At 44.9% G+C, this 25,427-nt stretch overlaps 1 protein-coding gene across 6 annotated transcripts in view; it reads right to left on the bottom strand.

Annotated features, from left to right (window-relative positions):
• PASD1 (PAS domain containing repressor 1) overlaps nucleotides 1-25,427 on the bottom strand; it is a 50,765-nt gene that overhangs the window by 9,519 nt on the left and 15,819 nt on the right. For 4 of the 6 annotated variants that reach the window (XM_057375402.1, XM_057375401.1, XM_057375400.1 and 1 more), the window contains exons 2-13: nucleotides 17,941-18,032; nucleotides 16,531-16,587; nucleotides 15,027-15,181; nucleotides 14,220-14,311; nucleotides 12,389-12,478; nucleotides 11,223-11,343; nucleotides 9,892-10,005; nucleotides 9,116-9,234; nucleotides 8,322-8,404; nucleotides 4,690-4,796; nucleotides 2,518-2,665; nucleotides 381-462 (exon numbers count right to left, since the gene is read on the bottom strand). In XM_057375402.1, coding sequence (XP_057231385.1) covers nucleotides 381-462; nucleotides 2,518-2,665; nucleotides 4,690-4,796; nucleotides 8,322-8,404; nucleotides 9,116-9,234; nucleotides 9,892-10,005; nucleotides 11,223-11,343; nucleotides 12,389-12,478; nucleotides 14,220-14,311; nucleotides 15,027-15,181; nucleotides 16,531-16,562 — 1,143 coding nt within the window. In that variant the 5' untranslated portion in view covers nucleotides 16,563-16,587; nucleotides 17,941-18,032. Of the gene's footprint in view, nucleotides 1-380; nucleotides 463-2,517; nucleotides 2,666-4,689; nucleotides 4,797-8,321; nucleotides 8,405-9,115; nucleotides 9,235-9,891; nucleotides 10,006-11,222; nucleotides 11,344-12,388; nucleotides 12,479-14,219; nucleotides 14,312-15,026; nucleotides 15,182-16,530; nucleotides 16,588-17,940; nucleotides 18,033-25,427 lie in introns of those variants that run through there. The other 2 variants (XM_057375399.1, XM_057375403.1) reach the window with 2 other exon arrangements.

Here is a 25,427-nt window from a genome sequence, read left to right on the forward strand (position 1 = left end):
GTCACCTGCACTCTGGAGTGCCACCCTCCTGCTCCCCTGCCCACAAAGCCCTGGGTGACAGGAAATGTGCTTTTGTACCAGCCTCTTTCTGCGTGGTTTCTTCAGGGATGTCACAGCTGGTGGCTGTGGCACATGRGGGAGAGGTGGCAGAGGGAATGAATGAAGGTGGCAGAGGGGGCTGCCTGGGGAATGGTTTTATATCATTGACATAAAATGGAGAGAGATGACAGGGAGGGGACATGGAGCAGGGKGATGTCAACTGCAGCCCCAGGAGGACCTACAGCAAACATCTCCTGAGAGGGACAGGCATATTCCTAAGATTGGTAAGCTGATAGTTTGGTTTCAACACCTTCTCGTTCAGCTCTGAAGGGAAATGGTACCTTTAGAGAAGAGGATGCCAGTTCAATTGATGACTCTTCAAGGCCAAGATCTCGCCTTCTCTCAGCCCGAACTTCTGCATAACTAAAAAAAAAAACAAAACAAAACCCAAAAAATGATCCTACAGCGTCCGCACAGGTAAACTGCCATAACAAGTGCACATTCATTTTCTAACCTGATGATGATGAATCAGTTTTTTTGCATGGTAGCTCAGTGATTCCTACACCAGTGCCTTGGGCAGGGCATGGTCAGGCCCYTCCTTCTGAGGGTGCACACAATGTGCTGCATCAGAGTTAACACCCTGCACTCCAGTGAAAGCTCCAAACACAAACCAGCCACTACCCAGATGCAATGTGAAGTGCAGGAATCCCTACAGTGTGCCTCTAAAAGTATATATTTGCTTTCCTTGCTCTTCTCCCCTCTTATAYAATAAAATATTTACAGTAACAAATGCCACATGATTCACCATTGGGATAAATCGGAGAGGATGTTTCAAAGACTCTCTGAGTACTCATGGATCGTGGGCATTGAGAGGTGTCAGACTTTAGGGCGATGAAATATTAATGAACCACAACCTTTGTGGGAGGTGAGAGAAGTTGCTGAACCAACCTCACTTTATATCATCGTGACAGCGAGCTTTCCTGGAACAATATTTTAACTTGTGTGCTTCAGGAACATATTTTAAACCTTAACTGTGGCAGAACTGAACCTCAAAGTCTATTTAGGACTACATCATTATGTTTAAGAGGCACTGGAAGCAGAAAGAAGAAACAAGTTCATGCACAATAAATTCAGACCTCAAAGTGAATCTGAATTCCCTGAAGGATGGCAGGAGCAACACAAGTGAGAAGCAATTTCTCTGTGTAACATTTGCTTATGATAACACTTCATAWGCAGTTTATATCACAGATCACAGAATCAGAATCAACAGAATTTGGATTGAAAGGGACCTGATGATCTAGTTCCATCCCCTCTGCTGTGGGCAGAACACCTTCCACTGGACCAGGTTATTCAGGACCCCATCCAGCCTGGCCATGAACAGTTCCAGGGATGGGGCAGCCACAGCCTCTCTGGGTTCCAGTGCCTCACCACCCTCAGAGGGAAGAGCTTCTCKCTAAGATCTAACCTAAACCCATCTGTGACAGTTTAAAGCCATTCCCCCTTGTCCCATCACTCCATGTCMTTGTRCAAAGTCCCTCTCCAKCTCTCTTGGAGCTCCTTTAGGAGCTGGAAGAGGCTCTAAGGTCTCAGGAGCCTTCTCTTCTCCAGGCTGAACAGCCCCAGMTCTCTCTGCCTGCCTTCACAGGAGAGGTGCTCCAGCCCTCTGAGCATCTTCATGGCCCTCCTCTGACTCACTYCAACAGATCCATACACTTCACATTTACTAGTTCTTGCTCTTCCAGATGCTTGACAKAAAAAGAGGGGGACCAGAAAAAAAAAGATTCCTGACAGTAAAGAAATACACAGAGAGCAATCAGTTTACTCAAGCTGATAGAGCAAACCAGCATGTGTCTATTTGCTCAGGCCCTTCAGTAAATATCTTCTCACTCTTAACACAGTCATTTTTGAGATGGCAGCAGTAATCCAGCAGATTCCCCTCCAGAAGGTGCATTCACAGAGCATCCCACACATGCACTGCCTTCCAGCACGGGCTGCAGCTCAGCACAAGCAGCTTCCCACTAGGGGGGGATCCAGGGCTGGGTTTGGGTGAGGAATAAGGCCAGCCAGCCAGCAGATAACTTCCAGCCATAAATATTTAAAGCTCTGATCAAAAGGTTTTGTAGGAGTTATATGATCTCATTTATACCCAGAAAGCTGTCTGATTCCCAACAGCTTTAATTCTTTCTGTGGCCATGTCATCACTAGGGATAAAAGGGGAATGTAACACATTGGTAGGTTTGGCCTAAGGTGGCTTCCAGGCTTTTAGCCCAGCTGCCAAAAAGAAAAAAAAAAAAAAAAGGAAAATAAAGGAAAATAAAACACATGTTCCCTGTCAGAATAGTTTTCATGGAACTACATATCATTTTAGTGTGTCAGTAGACAAAGTTAAATATTTAGTTAACACGAAACAGAGCTAGAAAAAGCAATGACTGAACACTGAAACATGACAAACACTGTGAAATGTTTGGTGCTTCCTACCTAACTACCAGGTGAGTGCAAACGATGAACTCGGGCTTGGAGTTCCACTGGTGGTAGGTGATGTAGTAGTGTGTCTGCAGCCAGATCCACTGCTGCCCTTTGGTCAGGAAMCGATAGTAACAGGACTTTCCTTTTCCAAACTGCATCACTGGTTAACAAAAAGAGAAAGCAATTTACAGCAAATAGGKATTTAATGGTGCAAAAGTGATTAGGAAAACTCATATTCAGTCCTACAGTCCTGTCCCAGCCTGGGGCAGTGCTAGAATGGCTCTTGAGCTTTGGACACAACAGATGATACACAACCACGYACTCAGCTTTTGTTTGGAATCTTTACTGCTGACTTTCAGGGATGCCCTTTGCAATTTTGAGATTGCTTTTACAACTGATATAAGTATATAACTATATAGTACAAGTATATATATATAAGTATATAAGTACATTCTTATAACTTGTGCATGGGCTCCCCTGAAATAAGCATAAATAACATTAATTAAACAAATTATTTGCCTTTCAYAAGTACATGAGAGTGCCTTTCAGAGACTAAAGGTGTGAAGTAAGAATCCTAAAAATGTCACAGAAGAAGAAGACAGTGGAGTTTTAGAAGTTTAATTGAGAGGTTTTTTTAAGACYTGGCCTACACCAGACCTGGTATGTATTACCAGGCTATGTCCAGAAAAATCTGTCTGAATGGTCTTTTAAGCAAACAGCTTAAGCTAAGCAGGACTGAACTTGAGAGCAATTTAAATACTCTGTTAATATTCCCGTCTACATTCCTGCTGCACTTGACACAACTTGTGTGTCCCCTGTCACAGCTTCYTCCATGTGCTCAGCCAGGCTGCCCRTTTCCCTGGCAGCTGCTGTGCCAGTGCTTTGCCTGGACAGGGCAGAAAAGCCAGCTGGGATATGGAGAGGGAAACTTCACATTCAGAGAAGTATTTTTCCCCATTTTCTTCTAAGTCCCTCAGCTCCTCAGACATCTGAGTGGTAGAGGGTTCATGGCAGAGATGAGAGTGGTTTGCAGCTCAGAGATGGGTTGTCTCCAGTGGACTGTGGGGCTYCTTGGTGGAGTTTCTCGGTGCCAGCATTGTGCAGCTCTGCATCTCAGAGCAATTACAGCATCCTGCCTGCTCCACTCTCTGGGGTGTCCTTGTTTCCTTTTGACAAAACATTCTCCATTCAAGTGGAGACAGCAGAGAGACAGACAGTGTCCCCACAGGAACCTGTAAGTAATATTTCTAAGCAAAACACCTGATTACCTGGATGCCTTTTACAAAGTATTTAGTTCTTTTTCATTGCAGTGCTTGACAATGCAAAACCACTGCAGGACACACAGAATTCTGGCTCAGCACCTCAGTCTGAAGTGCACCCAATAAAATGGAAAAAYCAGGGTCCTGGGGATAAAGCATCTCACATCTGGTAGGAACTGCACACTGATTAAAAGTAGAACACATCAGCAGACACTTTCTGCCCTTTCTCTCGTTAGCTCAGTGCTCAGCAGGATGTGGCTTTTCAGCACTGCACTGCTGTGGAACTCACAGGAGTGCTCCTTCTGCTGAGGCTCCCACAGGTCACACTACTTCTCCTTGAACAAAAATGAACTTCATGGACCTTCTTTGGAGCTCACACATCAGCCTGAACTTGACTCTTCTGCTTTGTGGCTTTCCTTTCAGGTCGACCAAACATGAGCCATCTTCACCCACAGGTGAACTGTATTTGGTACTTTTGCATTTAAAATAATTCTGAATCTCCAGAAGCATTTTACTAATGAGTAAGTGAGGTTCACAACTAATTGCAAGTGAGGTTCACAATCTAATTGCACAGGCAGAAGATCCAAATGATGCTCTTAGAAGGTGTTTTGGTGAGCTGAGCCTCCTGGCTGACTTTGGAGCCCAGGGGAATGGCAAGACCCCATGAACTATGACAAATCAACAAAACTTGYAGGGAAGAGGGGGAAAAATTCTGACTCCCAATCTATTAATCCCATTTCACTCTGAGACAACTTGTGTTCAAACAAGGCATCTGCCAGTTGAGGAAACCCACACAAACAGYTCCTGATCTGAATGAATTCTGCAAGATTTCAACCTCCCAGGTAAATGTCAGCTGTGACAGTAAAAGGTTTTGTACAAGTGACAAGATTAGAGACAGACACGCTGCAGAGGGAGGGCAACTTACAGTGTTCATGGCACCTAGCAAGAAGCTCCAGGTCATCTGCGTGGTAGTAATCATACCCTGACGTTCCCAGAACCTCAAAGGGTAAATATCCTATAATAGGCGGAGCCCTAGAAAGGAAGCAAAGGGCAGGGAGTGAGCACAACACTTGACACTTTGACATCATTGCAGATAAGGTGTGATACCAACAACAAACACCTCATTCAYTCCCTTGGCAGGGAAACCTGGAGTGGTTTTTCCTATAGGCAGTGATGTATTCCCATATATAAACAAAACCACAGCGAGGGAGAGGTAAAAAGTGAGAAAATGAAAAGGTGTGTGTTTACTGTTTCCCAGCCTATTCATTACGTGGGTGTAGAGAAAGGCATGTACGTATGTGAGTGACTCAATTCATTAAGGGTGCTTGTGAGACACAGCTTGAGAAACGCTACGGCTGATCCTGYGCTAACAGCTTGGAGCTGGAGTAAAATTACCCAGTAGGCTGGATGTAAATGTCATCTGGGTAGTGACTGCAGGAGAAAGAGTAAGTGGGAAGCTGTGGTGTGTGTCAGGACCAGCTTGGGAAAAAGTAATTGCTCCCCTGGAAAAGCTTGGGAAACCACAGCCAGCAAAACTTTCTGTGCTGGTCATAGATAGTGATAGGCATGGGGCTGGTTTAGGGCTGGTTTTGCTTTGGCTGCTAGAGAAGGAATTGATGAAATATTTAGATAGTGAGGTAAATCATTGCAATGTGCCTAGTGTGTTGTCAATTCGAGATTTTCCATTTTCCAGGCAAAATACACTGTTTTATTTTAAGCCTTCACTGGAGCCTGATAGCTCAGGATAATGAAACAACACTGAAATGTCTTTAGCATGTCACTCTGTGTCCCCAGTGTCACTCTGTGTCCCCAGTGCTCAGGTACACTCCTGCCTGCCCAGCTCAAGCACCCAGTGAGGCAGGACTGGTGCTGGTGTGGCTGCACCTGTTTGTTCTGGCTGCAGGATGTGCTGATAGTGTGAGGTTCACCTGCCAAGTTCAGTTCCTGAGAAATAGGACAAAATGGTAAATGACTCAAAAGGGGGCAGGCTGAAGGGGATGGTGCCCATCAAACCTGCCTCTCCTGGTGTGCTGAGTGCWCTTAAGGAAGAAAGCCATAAAGTGGCCAAGACTGTGAGCAAAGAGTTATTTCAGTGTAGTACATGTGGRTTTGATGGATCAGTCCTGAGTTTCTTGGTTATTACTGAGTGAAGTTTTCTCTTGCTGAGCCACCCAGCCCCACAYTTGCCCTCTGCAGAGACACTGGGCATGGCTCACTCAGGCAGCTCTGTAACCTCCTCTTCCCAGCTCGGGCAGGGTGGCACCAAGTCGGGGCAAAAGGAGGATCTGAGATCTGCCCAAGAGCAGTCCCAGAAGGGCCACAGTGTGAGCAGGAGCTCCCCAGTCCCAGAGGGGTCAGCTGGGAGAGCCAGACCCCCATYGGGAGCAAATCTCTAAACAGAGAGTGCTGAGCACACCGTGGTCTCTGCCACAATACAGCTTTATTTATTCAAGTAACTTTTCACAGAGCACTCTGTCCCTTTTCYTCATGTGACCCAGATTTCTGTTAATGATGATAATACGTGTATTTATTAAAGTGTCCTTCCTTGCTGTCTCTTTTGGAAGAATGCATCACTGTTTCTCCTATTTTTAATAACATGCTTATATTCAAGACAATAAAGTCTTTCAGATGCACATCAGATAAACAATTAAGCTGATCAGGAAAGTATTATATTTTCCTGAATCTCACCAGAGCTCTTCACAGCAGAAAGCAACCACAAAATGTTCCTCATCAGTCATTTGACAAGGAGCTGCCTTGTGGAACAATTTGAAAGTRTCTTGTTAGCTTAAGTTCCAGCCCTGAGACCTGCAACTCGCTGTGCAAATGGGAATGCACAGACTTCAGAGAGCCTTTTGGGTGAAATCTTTTAATAAATGAAGGGAAGATAAGAACAGTACCACAGTGCAGAAGAGAAACAGATCATTATCAAAGTTGATGGGCTTTTCTTTCTCTACACATATTTACACATAGACACAGAATACAGACTTCTCCTATTTTTCTCATGTTTATCCAGATCTATGGAGTGCTTTCATTGCATCAATCTTTTCTCTGACTTAAATTGTGATCATGATAGCAAAGGTCCTGATTCCAGCTCCTGCTGGGTACCCTCTGCCCCTGCTGATGGCACACCTCACTGTCAGGCACCCAGTGGTGACACAAAAAAACCAAAATAGCAACATTTCCCAGGGTGCTGCAGACAGCACTGGGGAGAGCTTCGYATCAGTGATTAAATGAGACAACTCCCGTGATCTCCTGCTCATTCTTGGGTCTGAGCTCACTGCTTGCATCTGGGGCTGTCACAAACTCTGCCTCAGCATCAGCTTGATTTCCTCTCAGTAACAATGGTTTCCTTGCCGGGGATATCAGTGGGACTGGAGCGTCTGCAAGCACCCAGCACAGAGATTCCTCTCTGAGTCATAACCCACGTTCATCAAAAGACTCTTTGACAAGTTTCAAAGTAGCTCCTACTCACTTTTTTTCACAGGAGCTGCTGGGACAGCCCTGTGGAAAAGCAGCTCACATCATCAGTGAAGTGAGGGGCTTGGGGCTCTTTTACTAATCTGAACATTATTCAGCTGATTCTGAAAATGTGCATTATCAGTCAGGCCAATTAAAGTCTAACAAAGCCTCTCCAGTAAGATCTCATCTGAATGAATAATGATCTGACTGTCGCAAACAGAACATAATCAACTGTAGAGCTGTGGCAGGGTCAGTTCCTCCATGCTTCAAGGTATGATGTGGGGGGCACACACCTTGTGTTCTAGATAAATCACAGTTTTTATTCATTTATATTTGCTCTCTCTCTCTTTCTTGCTCTAAGTGTGCAGATGATGTTTAGATTTTTTTTTTCCTCACTGATATATTTTTTCGTAAGGGCATTTATTTACTGGTCTTCTGTTTTTAGTAATGACTACCTTTGCACAGCTCACGAGAGGAGGGATAATGAAAATGGCAGGATTTTGCAACATGCGTATGCACATATGTCAAACACAGAGAAGTAAAAAAGTGAATAAAATCCTCCAGCTTCTTTTGAAGAAAATGAATCCTAAATTAATCAGCTTAATAAAGTGGTTCCAGTCTGTTTCATTCACCAAGTTGAATTTGGGCCCACTATATCGCACATTCAAAAATTAATCTGCAATTAAATTATAAAATCCACTGTTTTTTATTTTATTTTTACAAATTCTGTCATTCCTCAAAGTGAAAAATCMAAAGTTTATAGACACAGCAAAAGATTTAGGAGGATTCCTGGAAGCTGTAGTTGCAAAATAGAGGAGCTAAACCAATGCAGAGAATGCRACCCACAACGCTCATTTTCAGTGAYTTTTTATCTTGGTTAGAAGRTTAGACATTTTTYTAGACATTTTCCATGGTTTCTCACTGGCCTAAAATATGGAAAATAGTAGAGCTCTTAAGGATGCCTAAATTCAGAGTACTGCTACTTAGGAAGTTGCATTTCATAATAACCATTCCATTTGGGATCTCAGGCAATAGGTACACAAAGTTTTCTATTTAAAACTATAGTCCTTCTTCAGTGACTAAACCCAAATCTCTTACCTGTGGTCCAAGAATAAAAACTTCCATTCTAAACTATGCCTTGATGTAAATTCTTCACACGGCTCCTCAACATTGCAGAGCTCCTGCAAAACAATGGGCACATTCAGACATCCAACTCTATGAAACAACAAAAGGAGCCTGCTATCAAAACCAGGTTGCATYTTGTTGATATAATAAACCACGACAAAATACAATGCTTTCAAAGCACTTGACTTATTTTCCTCTAAGGAACGTTTAAGACTTCTTTTACAGATGCATAAGCTGAGAAAAAATGGCTGAATAGTTTACCTTGACCTGAATTTCAGAGCTAGGATAAATAGCCTAAGAGTCTTGTCTTGCACTCTGTAGGCAAAATTGCCCAGCTTGTTGCAAATGCTGGTGTTTGAATATGGATGACAGCTCCAGGTCCAGCCTCTAACTGAGTGGCTAATGCCCTCTTAAGCAAGCAGCAGCCGGAGCTGCTCTCCCTGTCATCAGTGCACAGTGCCACGGGACATTTACAGACGGCAGGAACAAACCATGAAACACGTTTTTGATGTGTTTCAAGATGCAGATGGAACCCAAAGGAGTGGTGGATGCATGTCTTTGAAGGCTGCAGGTTTCCAGGTGATGTAGCTGGTCCCCATGTCCTGCCCCCTCCGGGATCCCCCACTGCAAACCCACCTCTTCTCAAAAGCAGCTCCCGCTTTATCCCTTTCCAAAGGACACCCTGGTGTCACCTCCCAATGGCAGCAGTGTCCCCTGTCCTCTGGTGACCCTGGCACAAGCTGTCCCTGTCCCTGCTCTGTGCTCACCTTTAGGAACTGTGGTGTGACCAGACGAACAGTCGCTACCAGGCAGATCTGCTCCTCCGTGGCTGACCTGAAAGCTCGTGCAATAGCTGACTCAAAGCCATTACAGGAGGGTGTAGGCACTAGAAACAGACAATTTATTTAAGGAGAAGAGGAAGGAGAGCTTTCTTTTCATGTCAAGACAGGTATAGTGATGGAGGAAACCCGAGCAACAAACTCCTCCTCCGCACAGAGTGATGCTGCACCGATCCGCGCTGATGTTATTTAAACCATGACCCTTTAGGCTCCAAGTTACACAGCCACAGCCACCTGTCCCTGGCTCACAGSGGGGTTTTGCAAGCTCTGAGCAGCTCAGAGTGCAGCTGCAGTCTCCTGGTCAGCCTTTCTCCAGGCCAACATTAGCAAGATTCAGGATTTTACAGGCACCTCAGACTACTTAATCTCTGCAAAGTGTCATTTCACCACCCCAAGGTAAACAGAACACTGTATTTTACTGGCTATTTGAAAAAGCAGGCTGCTTTACAATTGGCAGTGGGTCAAACAGAAGTATTTTCAGTCTGGTATCAGCTTTAGGCACAGCATGCAGCAGAGTGCATTCCTCTGTTCAACAGTCTCCCCACCACTTTTGCATGAAAAATATATCCAAYGTATGCACAGTTCATTCCAGCCCTGACAATTATGGGTGTTTTTGGCAGAAATAGAGCCTTTAGGATGCTACAGATGAACACAGTTTAAAGGAGAGAGATGGAGAGGCAAAGGTAACTTACCATGTAACTTACCATGAGTAAAATATTTAAAATCCACTACAAATTTCACATATTCATACATCAGGGGTTCATTTGGATCTAAGCTGCCTCTTGCTAAATGGCAACAAAACTCTATTTGTTTTTCAGCTGAAATGAGAGAAAGAGAGGGAGACACAGACAATGTTATTAGTARTCTGCACTTCAGCTTGCTCACATATTTAATTTATCTACCAACCCTGCTGCTGTGCTATCTGAGCACACCCTGCTGGGATGCTTTTGATACCCAGAAGTAAATATATAACTACTAGGAGCAATTATCAGCTGTTTATGCTTAAGGAAATGTATTCTCACCCTTTTTTCTTGTCTTTGCAGGCACCCCAGTGAGCTGGGTGTGAAGCCCTGGCTATACTGGTCAGCAGGATTTTTCCCTGGCTTCATGGATGCAGGATTTCATGCAAAGCAGTTACATGGTACTGCAGTTGTCTGCTCTGGCACTGCTCAGGAGGACCCAGACCCAAAGAACACTGACCTCACCCTGAGCCTTGCCAACAACAGTGGAGGGCACCGTGCCAAGCTCTAACCCAGTTTTCTGCCCCAAGTTTGAACTCTACGGATCAGACCACACTGCTTTCAGCCAGAGGGAAACCACCCCCAGGGCAGAGCATCAGCAGGCTGCTCAGGGCATCAGCAGGCTACTCAGGGCATCACCAGGCTGCTCAGAGCATCACCAGGCTGCTCAGGTCCCACTGATGCTCTGGGGCAGCAGGGAGGGCAGCCCAGTGCTGCTCAGAAGCCTTGCCAAACCCGTGGGGAAAGGGGTGGGGGCCCAGCACAGGCTTGGAGAAATGCTGGTGCTGGGATGATGCTGCTGCCTGCTCTGGTTTTCGGGACATTTTCTGAGGGAAAGGGACATTCTGGGGTGGAACAGCAGCCAGCAGCACAGATACACGTGTTCAGATAGGAAGGTTGGTGCTTAAATTATGTTAGGGCTTCTCTCGTGTCCTGAGACACAAAATCTTCCCAGGGAGTAACAGCCCTGCCAAAACTGTTTGGGATTTCTCCAAACTCTTCTTCCCCTAAGMTCTGACTCCTTTCTCAGGCTTAGTCTAGCCTGAGGAAAAGCATCTACTGAGGACAACTCTATGGGGCAAAGCAGATGATAAAACAAAGACTGTCCAAATCAAAGAGYAAGCAGTGGGAGCACACAGGAACATGAGAGATTGTTGCACTAAAACCCACAAATGCAGCAGAACAGAAGTAGCAGGCAGGAGCATTAAACAGCTGGAGAGCTCTGTGCAGGCTCTCCTGGGAGCTGTTTAACCTTTGGCAAACTTCCCTGRCCGACAGACAAGAGCAGAGCTTACCATTGAGAAAATCAGCTGCAAYAGGATCCGTCATGAGCACATGTGGAGAAAGGAGCTTGTACACTTCGCTCTGCTCCCGCTCAGGCAGAAAGTTTAATATATTTTGGTCCACCAAATCTGACTGATACAAAAGAATGCTTTGTCATGTTCAGCAGTATAGCCTGACACAGCCACATGCAGCAGAGCAGACACTGCTGGTGTGGCACAGACGCCTCAAACAAGGAAACCCAGTCAATGTGCAGATGGATCTCRGGCAGAATGCAACCCTCAGGCTATTTCACCCCAGGATTACTGTCTGTTTGCAAAAGGCTGAATGAGTCCCAGAGACTGCCCTTCAGTTCAGATRCAGGCTGGAGAACAAACCCTGGTACTACAGGAATGCAACATGATGAGAAGTGAAATATTTTTCTCTGAAAGCACGACACAGGAGAGGGAGAGCTSCTCCCCACATCCTCCATTTGTCTTCTAGGCTGAACATCTGGCAAAATCAGCTTGACCTGCCAGTGATTCAGTGATCATCAACCCATACATCCTGGCTAAAGGGGTTCTACCAAAATGTCAGCACGGATTTCTTCTTTGCACACCGGGATATTCAGGTAACTGCGTGCCCAAATTTGCCCCCATATGTGACATCCTTGGAGCTTCATGCTTGGCACCAGATAGAGAGAAAAATGTTTTTGAGGSGCCAAGCTGAAATTTCTGCACCTGACAGCTAACTGGTTTCTASAAGTTCTCCTGGAAAACCTGAGGCCACACGTTTGTTGCTAAAAACTATGGGCTCCAAGTAGAAAAACCCAATGTCATTAGAAGAGCATAGATTCAGTCCTGAAATAATATTTATATTATCTAAGAAGAGCTTCTGCACAGATTTTGCAACTGTAAGATTTTCCATAAGCCTGGTGGGACAAACACCTCCCAGGCCTTTAGATGTGCAGCCAAGTGATGAGCTATGAGTACAGTGATTTTGGATAGCTGGGATTTTTTAAAGTTAACTCACCCACTCTGAGAGAGAGTCCTTTATCCACAGGAACTCAAGAAACTCCACAAGAGTTTGTTGGTTGACCTCCCACCCTTGGGTTGGACAAAACCAATCCCCAGCCCCACACTGATGGATTTGGATTAAGGAGGGGAAGGAGCCTTCAGAGCAGTGCATGGTCAGAACTTACCGGTAAGTGTCCTAGCAGAGACGAAACACTATCAGATACATAAATAATAATCCCATCAGTGGTAAGAGCAATGAGAAAGCCATCTAGTGCCTAATGATAATAKGCAGAGAGRAAAGAAAAAAWAAWCAGAMTTAYGCAAGGGAAAAACTTAAAATATTGTAGTCAAATTGATTCTTTAGTGATGCTTCTAACAGCTTAGATCTAGCAGAAATTAATCATGGAAATGACAGTTCAGTGTGGAAAAATAAAAATGACACACGCTGTCTAATCCAACATTCTTTTTATATTCTTATTTTTTTCATTCTCATTATTATTAACTTGACTTGTATTTTTCACCCAGCGAGTATTTATTTAACACGAAGCGAGACAGTGATGCTTAGAATTTCAACACCCACACAATCCTGGTGACTTCAGTCACTTCATTATGTGTTCTGAATTRCACAATGGTTAACAAAACTCAGTGCATAAGGAGGTTAGATATCATCACGGCAAACCCAGCATTGTGGATGGATGGATGGATAAGCAGAGACAGAAAAATTACACAATTATGTATTTTTAGCAATTTATGGAGAAGATCTAAAGCCTTATTTTGCTTAAGCACTGATTTGTAAGACTGGTGACACAATTTTAAGGCTGGTTTTGTTTCCCCTTTCTAATTCACAGTGGCTTCTGTCCCAGAGTCAAAGCTCTCTGTCCCTTTTAAGTCACTGCCTGTGCTTTTCTCCTCGGGTGTTGTGTTCTCCYTGTTCTTCACAACATCTCCTTGTACCATTTACCCACTGTCTGTCCTTATTCTTGTCTAAATTCAGGATCTGGGAGGTTTAACAGCTGCTCAGCACTGTGCACAAAGCCAGCTCTTCTAAAGACACTGTGCTTGGCAGCTTAGCTACGGGGAGCCARAGATGCAGAACTCATCTCCCCCACCTCACTGCCACACTCTGCCTTTGCTCAAAACGCTCTGGAAAAAAAAAACCCCACTGATTTGATGCAAACTGTTCAATGCTCTACCAGAGTCACAAGTTCCTGTCTGTGGGGGGGTATTTGTTTGGATTCAGTTGGAACGAGCTAGCTCGTTTGGTGAGAGAGATTCCCAGAAAGAATGAACAGACTTTTCCAGAGAGGTGAGTCATGACATCCTGATGAAAAGGAGTAACTAAGACAGCAGCACCTCCCAGCTCAGCCCAGCATACACCCTTATTTTGGTGGGGCAAAGAGCAGCGGCTGCCCACGCAGGGCAGGAGATGTCCCYGCTGGAGACAGCACAAACCCAGAGCCACATCCTTAAGAAGGGAGAAAATGTAGGCTTGGGGGGTGCTTTTAGACAGGCAAAGCATTTTAGGGGTGGGAGTATCAGAGCTGTTCTCCTGAATGCACTTAAAGGCAATTGAAGCAAAAGGCAGTGCTCTCATCACGAGGACAGCAGTGCACAGCAGCAGCTGCAGAGGCAGCACAGGCGATGCTGCCTGGCTAATGGCATGTGGGAGGAASAGAGATGCTCTGCTTTTTTCAGGTCCTTTCAAGTTTTTCCTAAAACTGCCAGTTCTAGCATCTCTTCTGAGAAGGGAAATTCTCTTTTTCCTCTCTCACCAGGCCAAATCAGTCTTCGTTTCTAAACCAAAAGCCATTTATCTTTAAGGGGAAGCAATCATATTTTTAATTCTGTCTCTGCAAAGCATTTAGGACAACATTGGTCTCTCTCAGGTTTGTATTCTATGTGCCAGCAGAGCAGAAATCATTAACACTGGGACCTACAGGTGAAAAGGAACTRTATATCCCTGGACTACTCCACTGAACTGATTATTTCTCACTAATCTATTTAATTTCTTCTTACCTCTAACATCAACTGGGTGAACTCCTCGTTGCTAAGAAATGAAGGCTTCCAGTCTTGTCTAATCTCACAGGCTTCTGTCTGTGCTGTGATTTCTTAAAGAGAAAATATCAAAAAAGCAACATGACTCATGCCACTTGGATTTTTTTTTCATTTTCAAGTAACACTAGATTTCTTTAAAGAGGCTTTTAGARGAATCATCCTCAGATCATTCTTCACACAAAGCCTTGCATGCAACAGTCATTTTCCACRCCATCACGATCCAAATGCATTAGAAATGAAGAAAGGGAAATGGAGACATTTTGGGTGGTCTGAAGATAACCATAAAAATTTAGGGTCAGTGGGTTAATTTCAGAGTGAGCAAAGGGTGTCTGCAACTCTGGAGCTGTTTCAGAAAGGCTCTTGTCAGTGCCCAGGCAGCAGGACAGGCTCACAGTTATTTCCTAATCCAAGAGACTTGGGAACATGGCAGAGAATCGCCTTTCCCCTCATTTTTGTAATGGGTGCTGTTCCTCAGCTTTTCCCTCCTCAAGTTCTGTTTGAGAGTACACAAAGCAGGCCAGGGGATGCAGAGGCCAGGGAGGGAAACGATGTCTCCACAGCAAAAAGCACACAGTGCTGCATCTTTTCAAATCTGTGTTTAACTGGTCAGCAGTGCATTCAGCTCCAGCCCATTTCCTGAGGCCAAATGCTGCACCTTATTGTGCCCCTCACTCAGGCTCACGTCCTCTCTGGACATCTGAGATGCTTGGGRAAAAACAGTTTTCATTTTCCAGCTAGAAACTGATCCCGAGCAGCACCCTGCAGTACCTTTCTGTTTCTGTAGGAAGTCGATGGTCCTCTGCAGTATTGTGGACTTGTCCATCTTGAGAGGGTGCCCGTGGCCCTGCAGCATCGTGCAAAGCTCTTTAATGAGGACATTGAACTGGTCTCTCCTCTTCTTCTCAGATTTGTTGCGTGATGCCCTGGGTGACAAACGTAAATGTTGTTGAGCAGGATGAAGGATGCACAGCTCAAACCAGGATGAGGTAAACCACCCTGCCCCAGCAAAACACTTTAAGTACAAGAATCTAAACTCTTCTGGWATGTTAATTTGTTTAAAATTGGGCTTGCACACGAGGATTTTGCTGGTGCTTACAGCCTTGTAGCAAGACTGAACTCACCAGCAGCAAGGAACACCTGGAGGCTGCAAACATATTTGAGTTCATTTGGGAAAGACCATATCCTTAGGTACATTTTAGCATTTAGAACTGTTTCAAAASCAGAGATAGTGAAGGTGTTATGGGAGAAATTCCTCCAGAGAAGGAAATGTAAGAGAAATGTGTGTTCATGCATGTTCATGTTTTGCTCACTYAATTTTTATGAACTTTTGTTTTGCAGTTAGTACACACACATATAAACATCAAAATGTGAGGGATTTTTCAGATTTGCACTTGCAAAAGGAGCTTATCAAGAGACAAAATTGTGCAGAGGCAACTGAACTGCAGAATAAAATCTTGTATGTGGTCTTGAAAATCTGCTGCTGTGATATATGAAACGGGGAATGTTAAGAGTCTGGCTGCAGAACCACAGACTAGTTTTCAGTTCACACTGATGTAWTTTAAGTATGTTTTATCAGGGTCCTCCCCTCCATTAAAAACAATGAAGGAGAAARCAAATCCATCCAGTTGCTTCCAAAGTGATTTTTCCAATGCTCATATCTGAGATAAGGTTCTTTCAAACAACCTCTTGCAGCAGCAATTAATTTGCTTTACAAGCRTGTTCGTGATGATACACATTTCCTGTGATCTAGAGGCTGAGGGTGGTGTGCAGAAAGCATTTCCATTCATATTCAGGTTGGCATTTGGAGGTTCTCAGATCCAGCATTTACGTTCACAGCCATCTCTGTTTTGGCACTCATGCACAATGACTAAACAGAACTGAGCCAAGTGCTTCTGTGACARGAGAATAACTCAGAGCTGTGCTAAAACAGGGCTGCTGAGGGAACTCTGCCCCAGGTGGGCAGCACTGCTTGATAAAATCACAGGTCAGGAGTCCTGCTTCAAGATAATAAATAGCCATGGGATAGCACGAGATCCTGAGGGCACAGCAATGGGATTTAAGAACTCTCAGACAGATAACCCATTGCAGGGGTGGCCAAACTCTATGAGAAGCCTGAAAACAGTGWCTGCAGTTCCCCTGCTTGTGGTCAGCTACACCCAGCCTGCAATCTGTGTGGGGGCTTTGCCTCTGACATCAGTGGGGTCAAATTCTTTATCAAGCACTGGACAACATGGCATTTACAATGCTCCTCCAGGAGTGCATCCCCTCATACCTCTTTGCCCTGTCCTTCTCATCTTCATCCATCAGTTCGTTTACACAACACAGGGCTCTGCAAGGAAGAGACAGAAGCAATTATTGAGACATATTCCCTGATCTTGCTAACAATGTCAAAATATGGAGACTACTGGTTTGTCCTTTAAGACCTCCTGGGTGTTTCAATCTTCCCTTTCCCAAATTCCTTCCTTGCTTCAGTCAGATACTGAAGCATGAGAAGTGAAAGCACTGCTACATGCCCAAACATCCAGCTACAACAACGTGACTTTAAATGGAAAGAGCTAAAAGCCAGCAGCCCCTCAGCCTGCCTTTGTACTCCCTCTGAGCCAGGACAGGGAATCCTGCTGAAGCACTCAACCCTGCACAGGAATCAGCAATGTCCTGGCAAATGTGAGAGCAAAACAGAGAGAGGTCTGACCTGGTGTGTGCACAGGCAGCACCACAGCCAGTCCTGTTTTGGGCAATCACATCAGTTACTCACTGATTTCAAGCACTGCACTGCTCGAAACACATCTGAGATTTCTTTCCCAATGCAAGGACATAGGAGAAAGAAAGAAATTGTGCTAATCCCCTAAAGGATTAGTATTAGGCAACAGCAGGGTGTTATCAGGGTATCTAAGAGATGATGTGATAGACAGCTTCACCCAAAGCATCCTGTAGCCAACGACTGCAGCTTGTGCTGGTGAGCTGCTCCCTCAGCATCAGCTCTGTGCTGGGATTCACACCCAGGGCTCCAAGTYAGAACTTCCTCACCTGGCACTGACCAGGGAGGGAGAACAGTTGGKAACAACTCCCAGCAAGGACACAGTACTCTCGAGCCCCATCAAATGATGGAAAATTCAACACAAGGGTAAYTTCTTCTCTGGTGATTTGCTTTCTGTGACTCAGATGGGCTGAGTTTGAGGGACAAGGAGCCAGGGWGGTGCAGGTGAGGCAGCTGCTGTCACTCCATGCCACACTGCCCAGGTCAGCTCTGCTGGATTGCACCCCCTCAGACACCTCCAAAGAGGAAATCCCACCCATCCCTCCAYCAGCACCAGCCTGCCTCCATCTCCAGAGAGCATTTTCTCTGCAAAACCCTCCCATGCTGCCCAGAACTYGAGGGTCATTTTTCAATAGGTACATCCAAAAGATTTTCTCTGTTTTGATACTCCAAGTCAAACAACTTGGTAGCTATAAAAACAACATAAAATTGAACCACCCACAACTGTCAGGAAGTCAAAGACRCTGCTCACAGTAACAGCTACAAAATTTTATCCCTCCCTCCCTGCTCCAGGGCAAGGATCTCCCTCCCTGCAGATGACCTGAGCAGAAGAAACTGTATGAATTCTTTTGTTATGAATGCACTCCATAAAGAGGGAGTAGTTCTCACTGAGTCACCAAAGCTACAAGCCAAATTAGAAATTACCTGTTCTATTCCTCAGATTCATCAGTCCAGACTGACAGAGTGGGATTAGCACTTCTTATCACCATGTAAATAGAGACGGAGAAAAATTAATCCTGGAAGGAAAAGCAAGTCCAGTTAAAACAGAGTTGCAGGCAAGACTTAASTCTAGAAAGCAGCAGTCACTTCATGCTGAACAAAATCTACCACCACAAATCATGAAGAAACATGCCAAGAAACATGCCCAAGTGTGCTGAAAGCTCAGCAAAGCCTCCAGCAATGGGAGCTGGACCAAGGTCTCAGGCTCCTGGATTTGKGAGCACCACCTGCTGCCACAGAGCAGCCCAGGAAAGCCAATGAACCTCTCATGTCCAAAAAGCTGTGTGACCCACCAGGGGGATGGAATGGCTTTATTGGCTTGGAGCCACCAAGGATCAGCTGGAGCTCTTCCAGAGTGGGACAGGTTACCTGGTACGCTGTGAAAACCAAAAGTCTGACCTGTACCTACCTCATCTATCAAATCTTGTAACCAAAACCTCCTTCAAGACAAACATGACCARCAAAAGGCAGCACAAGCCACAAACACCCAGCTGTGGATGTGTTTAAGTCCTCCCCTTAAGATTTGCTACTGATGGGACACACAAAATCCGGGGAAAATACCGTGTAACTCCTGACACCCCCAGTGAGCTGTAACTGGAAACAACCCCTGCATTGCAAACCCAAACTTAGCATATCTGCTCTGTCTCTGTGCTCACAGTGGTCCTGCACCGACCAAGTGACACACTTTTATTGCAGTTCAAAAGGAGATCTAATCTGTGATCTTATTTGTCACCCTATTGAGCTGAGGCACTTATCACTGCTGCTCATCCCTCAGTGCTGTTCTATCAAAATCACACAGCTGTTTYTTCTCTAGAAGAATGACTCCTTCGGAAGTTTTGGTGACTTGGAATAAGTTCAGAGATACGTAGGTATAAAGAAAACTCTTTTTAAAGAAATGGGTTACATTATAAAAAATGCTTGTGGATACACAGAATGATCTATCACAATTTTTCAGGGAATGTTCTTTTATATGGATTTRAGTATGCAAAAATTCAGCTAAAGAAAAGGATTTTTCCCAAGCTTGGAGTACAAAGCATTATTTTATAKAAACTGTATTTTATAGAACCTTTGCCCACAGGTTGTCCAACAGCTCCAAGGAAGCCTGGTGGGTTTTCTGCCTCATTCCCACGGCTGGCCTCCCACCCAGCTGGAACAGCAGCAAGCTGAGGGAAGCTGTGTGGTTCCTAAGAAAGTCAGCAATCCTGCTAATGCTCACTGAGTGTAAACTGGGGAATGAAACACAGATTCTCCAGCAGGAGCTACCACACCCCGCTGCAGCACAGCTGATGTGAGCTGCCATGGCAGAGGGATGAGGTCCCTGCTGAATGTGATGCCCTCTGCCAACAGCAGCCTTCGAGGACCTCACAGAATAAATGGCCATAAAAGAATTCACAGGCCCAGCCACACAGAGCAGCTTTTTTTTTTTTTTGCATGATGCAGCAGGATGGTGAGCTAGAAAAAGWCTTAGCAGAAGACACCTAAGGACAAAATAATCTTAACCGGATTAAGCACTGCAGGGCTACATTTAGCTAAGTGCTCTTTGTCTTGTTATGAGACAGARCTAAATATAGTAACCAGAATACTTAAGAATAGTTTCATAAGGGTTGTACACACTCCTCAGCCTGATAAGGCACTTAGCCCTACTGACAGCAGTATGTCTGCAGGTTAAGAGTGTTTTAAATAGCTCCAGATAGAATCTCTTTGACCTCAACTGTATTAACCAGAGGGATCAAAATTTATTTATTACCTCCTGAAAATCCCCTTCTGTAACACTTTGGGAGAGGTGTTCCTGAACTCGGTGGGCAGGTAAAGAGGAAAACTTGTCAGTGCCTCTGGCATCATTTGTCATGCCACCTACAACCGGTGAGGATCAGCTTTCTCACAAAGCAATGCACATCCATCACTGCTTAATGCCCTCTGTAAAGGGAAATGACATTTTTCTTCCTTTGTACAGGGAGTCTCAAAAAACACTCATAGCATCTTAAGAGCATGTTATATTTTAGACTTTTCAAATATCACAGTATTTGAAGTTGTTTCCAGGGTTACGGAAAGGGTAACGTAGCCAAATGACAGCCTTAASAAGACAAATGGACTTTGCAGACAACAACTAATAGTTAAAGTATTATTGCATGTTATCTGCTATATTCTGGCACATTTTTCACTGAAGAGAGAAAGGCAGAGGGCATTTAAAAAAAAATCTGTTTTGCAGAACTTCAGGAGCTATCTAAAACTGCAAACATGTGATTAAAGAAAATGTTTATTTATTGACTTGCTGCCCATCATCAAAATATTAACACTACCTTAGAATAATTCTTAATGGAACAGTCAGACTTGTGCCCTCAAGCCAAGTCCCTATGAATGCTTCATTATAGGTTAAATCTTAATTATTTGGTTATGTCACTGATGGCAAGGCAAAGATAGTTCTCTGTGAGATGCTGCCCATTTCTCTGTGAGCAGCAATGAATAAAACTTTCATCCATCACCTAAAAGTGTCCCTGAACCCAGATGATTTGATTGCTTTTCCCAGGTATRACAACTGGTCTAATGAAAAACATTCTCTATGCATAAAAACTTTGTTCTGCTTGTATTTAAATTTTCATAGAATCTTGCATTAAAGCAACATACGGCAGTTCGGAAGCCTTCAAATCTATACTATAGGAAACATTTTAATTATGGAAATGTGCTGTGCTAATAATTTCCACAGACTTTGCATGCAATGAATTCATCAGAGAGCCCTCAATTACAAGACGCCGCACTCTGTGGCACAATGCAGTCATAAATAAAGAGATAATGCATTCTCCAGCAATACAATTTATATGTCAGTATGCCARTGTTTCATTATTCTTGAGGAAACAGGAGGGCACAACTGTGGCTGGCAGCAGAACAGCTGATTTCATTTCTAAAAGGCAGAATTTAACCTCYTCAGTAAAGTGCTACTGATGCAGCTCCAAGATGTTTATGTAAATGGCATTTGAAAAAGCAGGCAGTGTGGCTGAGTCCTTGTGCTCAGCACAGGAAGGTTCAGCCCCTCTGCTGATGCCCAGCAGCCCCGAGGTCCTGGCCCTGCTGTGCCACCCACCCTGCACCCCTGGCCATGCTCCTGTCACCCAGACAAGTGTTTGTCGCAGTGCCACAGTCACTGGGCAGCAGCAGCAGCATTATCCCAGCACGGCTGTGCCATCCCAGGGCACCCACAGGGCACGGCCTCACCCTGCTGTGCCACAGCTCAGCCCAAGGCAGCTCGCACAAATGCAAAGGCTAAACCACGTGCAGCAAAGGAGCTGCATATCTGTGTTACTTGATCTGCTTGCTCAATTTTTTCTGCATGTATTTCACCCTCTCCCTTCCTTGCCATGCCTTGCCTCCTGTTCTTCACTCTCTCCTGCMCTTCCCTCACTTATCCCCCTCAGTTAACATCCTTTGGATCACAATTCAGAGAACTGGATCTCTCTTGAACATCGTTTCTCTCTATCTAGTTGTTTCTTATATCACTTGCTTTCATCTTTCCATTGCTTTTTCTTCTCCATGTTCACTTTCCTTCACTTTTTTCCAAAAAAGAAAATAATGTTACAATGATCTGAGTTTAGACAATCACCCAGCCATCTCACTGTGGAGCTCAGCCTGCCGAGGTCAGAGGAACACACGACTGTCAGGTTCTCTTTAGGGTCACACTGCCTTAGGAATCGTGCTGCTGGGGATCCCATGGGTTTTGGCTCCTTGGTCCAGCTCCAGGGGYACTGGGTCCTGTCCTGCCTTACAGCCCTCAATCCCAATTTCAGACCCTCTTTGGAGGAACTGGGATCCCCTTAGGTCAGTGGTAGGGCAGTGCAGCCCCACGCTGTACAGAAACACCACCCTACACCCCCAGAGTGCGGTGTGAGAGCACAGCACACCCGCCCATGGAGCAACACCCCCCAGAACTCTCCGGGGGTACCACGACTGTACCTACATTTTCACACAGCATCTTTTAAATTAAAACATGGGTGATGGTTTCAGTGGCTCAGGGAACCGAATGTTCTGTGCTCCCCCTTTGTTAACCTGCCAGAAGTGGACTTTTTGTGCCACCGTTGTAACTGTTGCATCTCAATGCACTCACTTATCTACAGCATACTCTCCCCTGGTTTATTGAGCTCTAAATTTAGCTTCTTACCTGTGACAGATTTATGACTACCTTCATTATAGCAGTAACAGCTTCAGACAGAAGCTAAGAGGCGCCCAAAGAAAATGGATTACACAAAACAATTACACCATAAAAAAGGCTGTATCAGAACACTGTGATTCAGCACAGAAGTGAAATGAAACATACAGGCACRAACAATGGTGGTGTGTTTTAATTTATTTTTTTTAACCAGTATATGGTGCTTTTGACAAAAGAAAGGCAGAAAAAGATTAAAAACTAACAGATACTTGAAAAGAAAAGATGATTACTGGAACATTTTGTTCTCTAGGATTTTTGTCAGATCCTGGAGAAAATAGCTGGCCAAGTTTGTTCTGTTCTAGCAAATTGCTGAACCTTGCAGGGYAAAGACACAACACTGTAGAATATTATTCAAAATGTCTCTGGGGCTCCTGTAACAAGAAGAGCATGCATCTAATTAATTCTACCAATTTGTCTAATGGYCCCTTAAAATTCCCAAAACATGGCAAAAAGCAGACTGCTGATTCACAGCGCTAAGAAATACAAAACTGTACTTTTGGCACAAGAAGGGTAGGATAAAAATGTGTATGCAAGTAATACTTGTTCTACAGTCTTGGGTGAATACCTGTGATCATTTGTAGTCCCTCAGGAAAGGTAAATAAATGTRTGTAGTAGTATGAAATGATGATATCTAGCCTATTAACAATTCTTTACCATACCTGACTYAGAGATAGAGCCAAATAATCCTCAAATAATAACATGGCTTTCCCTCATGTCGGATGGGAGCAAAGGTAGTTGTTCACAGTCAATCCTTCAGCAGCAGCTGAGATTGTGTGTTATCATGGAACTAAGTCCAGGAAAGGTACACAGAGATGAAGAGTAGGCAGCAATATTGAAAGTGAAYGGTCAGAAATCTTTTGAACAGAATGTTCTCCAAAATTTCCAGCTCTTACAGCTCCGCTTCTGTTTCTGACTGATCCAAATGATGCAAATGCATGTGTGTGGGGGTGAGTGCATAAACACATACTTTACTTCAGAGCAATTTGCAAAAAAATACCGAGCRCAATTTCTACCCAGGAGAGCAGCGGTGACATTCAGGATGACTCCTGCAGCGCTCAGCTYCTGATGCTGGAAGTTAAGTAACCATTCCTGCTGGGTGCATGGGAAGGGAGGTGAGCASAGCTCCCTCACTACTGCTCAGGCCCCTTCCTATCATATTCACTTCTCTGGCACATCACAAACGASTGGGGGGTGTGGGAGGTTAACCCAATAAATTTCAGCAATGAAAAGAGTGACTTAACAAGCTAACAAAAAAAAAAAATCCCTCCCAAAGCTATTGATTCTCCAGCTTAACAAATGTGAGCACCATCTGATCATAAACCTGCTGCTGAAATTCTGGCTCATCTCAGGGTTTCATTCAGAAGAGTTTTAACACTATCAGAGCCAACCAGTGAGAACATCATTAAAAGCAACCAGCACTCTGCTTGTGAGCAGTGTCATCATCTGCAGAACTGCCTGTAAAGCTGCTGCTGGGCACCTCCTGCTCGGTTTTCAGGGATCAGCAGCTGGAGCAGGGATCAGCAGTGTCCCTGGAAGGTGCTGTGCGTTGCTCCCACCAAGAGGAYACAGCTCGCATCAGCTGCACTGGTGGTGGCATTAAGTGAGGTCATCTGGCCCTTTTTCGGGTTTGGATTTTATTTTGGCAACAAGGTAGGTATGAGAACAAACATGTCAAAGCTGCCTTTTTGGGTGCATCACCCTGAAATCCCTTTTCTGATTCCTCCTCTATTTACTACGGGTGAAACTCATCCCAAGCAGAGAGCTACAGAAAGTCTGTGTGTCATTAAGCTGCCCACTTTTATGCTTTGAGCTCTCCCTGTGCACAGAAATAATCATTAGACAACAAAGAAAATCAGTGATCTAATTAAACTAAACACCTTCTCCTCTACTTTTCTGAGTAACAGAACACCCCCAGCARCTACCAGCTCATTGAAAGAGGCAATAGTAGCATTCACGTCCTTAGCTGCTCTTTTTTCTTTTCAAACAGTACTTTTTTTGCTTTGTTTCTTCTTTGCCTTTCTCCATCTTGTGTATAAAATGCATTTTGGATGCTCAAGGATGGGACAGATAAGGAGATGAATACTTGTGCTTTGTGTTTGCTYRTGCTGGAGGTTGAACTCATATTGCARAAATAAATGTGAGGCCTGAGGGGCTGCTTGCCTTGTGCAGCAAAAAGCAGGGGCCTTCAGCTGGGTGAGGAGTGGGTCCCAGGTGGGTCCAGGACCACACAACCCTTGTGCTCTGCTCCAGTGGGGCCAAAACACCGTGTGTGGCTTGGCTTCACCATCCATCCGCTCCCAGGCTGCAGGACCTGCAGGTGCTAGGAGCTGTTTGTGGTCTGGAGAATTTCCTTCCAAACTCCAACATCTTCTCCCTGGCTATCACTCTACAAATGTGCTCCAGCCCCGCTCAAAGCCTGAGAGCAGTCCCAGTGGGTGCAGGAGCCAGGGTGAAGCCATACATCGTGCACCAGTGATGTGCTCACTGCCCATGAGCGCTGCAGGAGTCCAGCAGCTCCCCAGCCCATTTCAGGAAAGGACCTTGACACCATCAGGACTCTTCCAGTGCCTGAGCAGATGTTCAGCAGAGCTGCTCTCCCCCTGCCCAGCAGCTCTGCCCCTCTCTGGCGTGCACGGACTGACTGTGGGTGACATAGATCAGAGCCTGTTAGAGGTACACGGCTTCCCACACCTGCACCAGCCTGCCTGGGATCAATCCCATGGCCCTGGATYCCCCTTCCCAGAAAGGGCAGTTCAGCTGCTCCTCTGCTGCTGCTGGGAAGGGGTGGGAAGGCAGCTGGATGGGCTGGATGCTGCACAGACAGTCTGCAGACAGCCAGCAACCTTTGGCTCTGTCATTTCTGCTCTTCCTTAGATCTGCTGGGTCCTCTCCACAGTCTGGRKAGCCCTTTGGCTGGTGAGCTCTTGSAAGTCTGGTCCTTGTTCAGCCTCCTTTGATTTCTACTGAACAATGTCTACTTTTCTGACACTTTGCAAGCAGCTTGCTGCCATCCTTTCTCCTGTCTAATGCTTTCACATCAGGAACTCAGCACACTCTACAAACACAGTTACCCATCCTTGTTGTACAAATGAGGAAACAGGGGCACACATTTTACTTCTGTCTCCTTTTTTTACAAGTGTCCCAGTTTTGGGAAGCTGAATTTGAAACGGTGAATGCAGTTACAGCCTAATTTTCAGTAATGCTGAAATCCAGC

Source organism: Malurus melanocephalus, unplaced genomic scaffold (assembly GCF_030028575.1).
Source record: "Malurus melanocephalus ecotype Western Australia unplaced genomic scaffold, MMel_1.1 scaffold_247, whole genome shotgun sequence".
Classification (NCBI taxonomy): Eukaryota; Metazoa; Chordata; class Aves; order Passeriformes; family Maluridae; genus Malurus; species Malurus melanocephalus.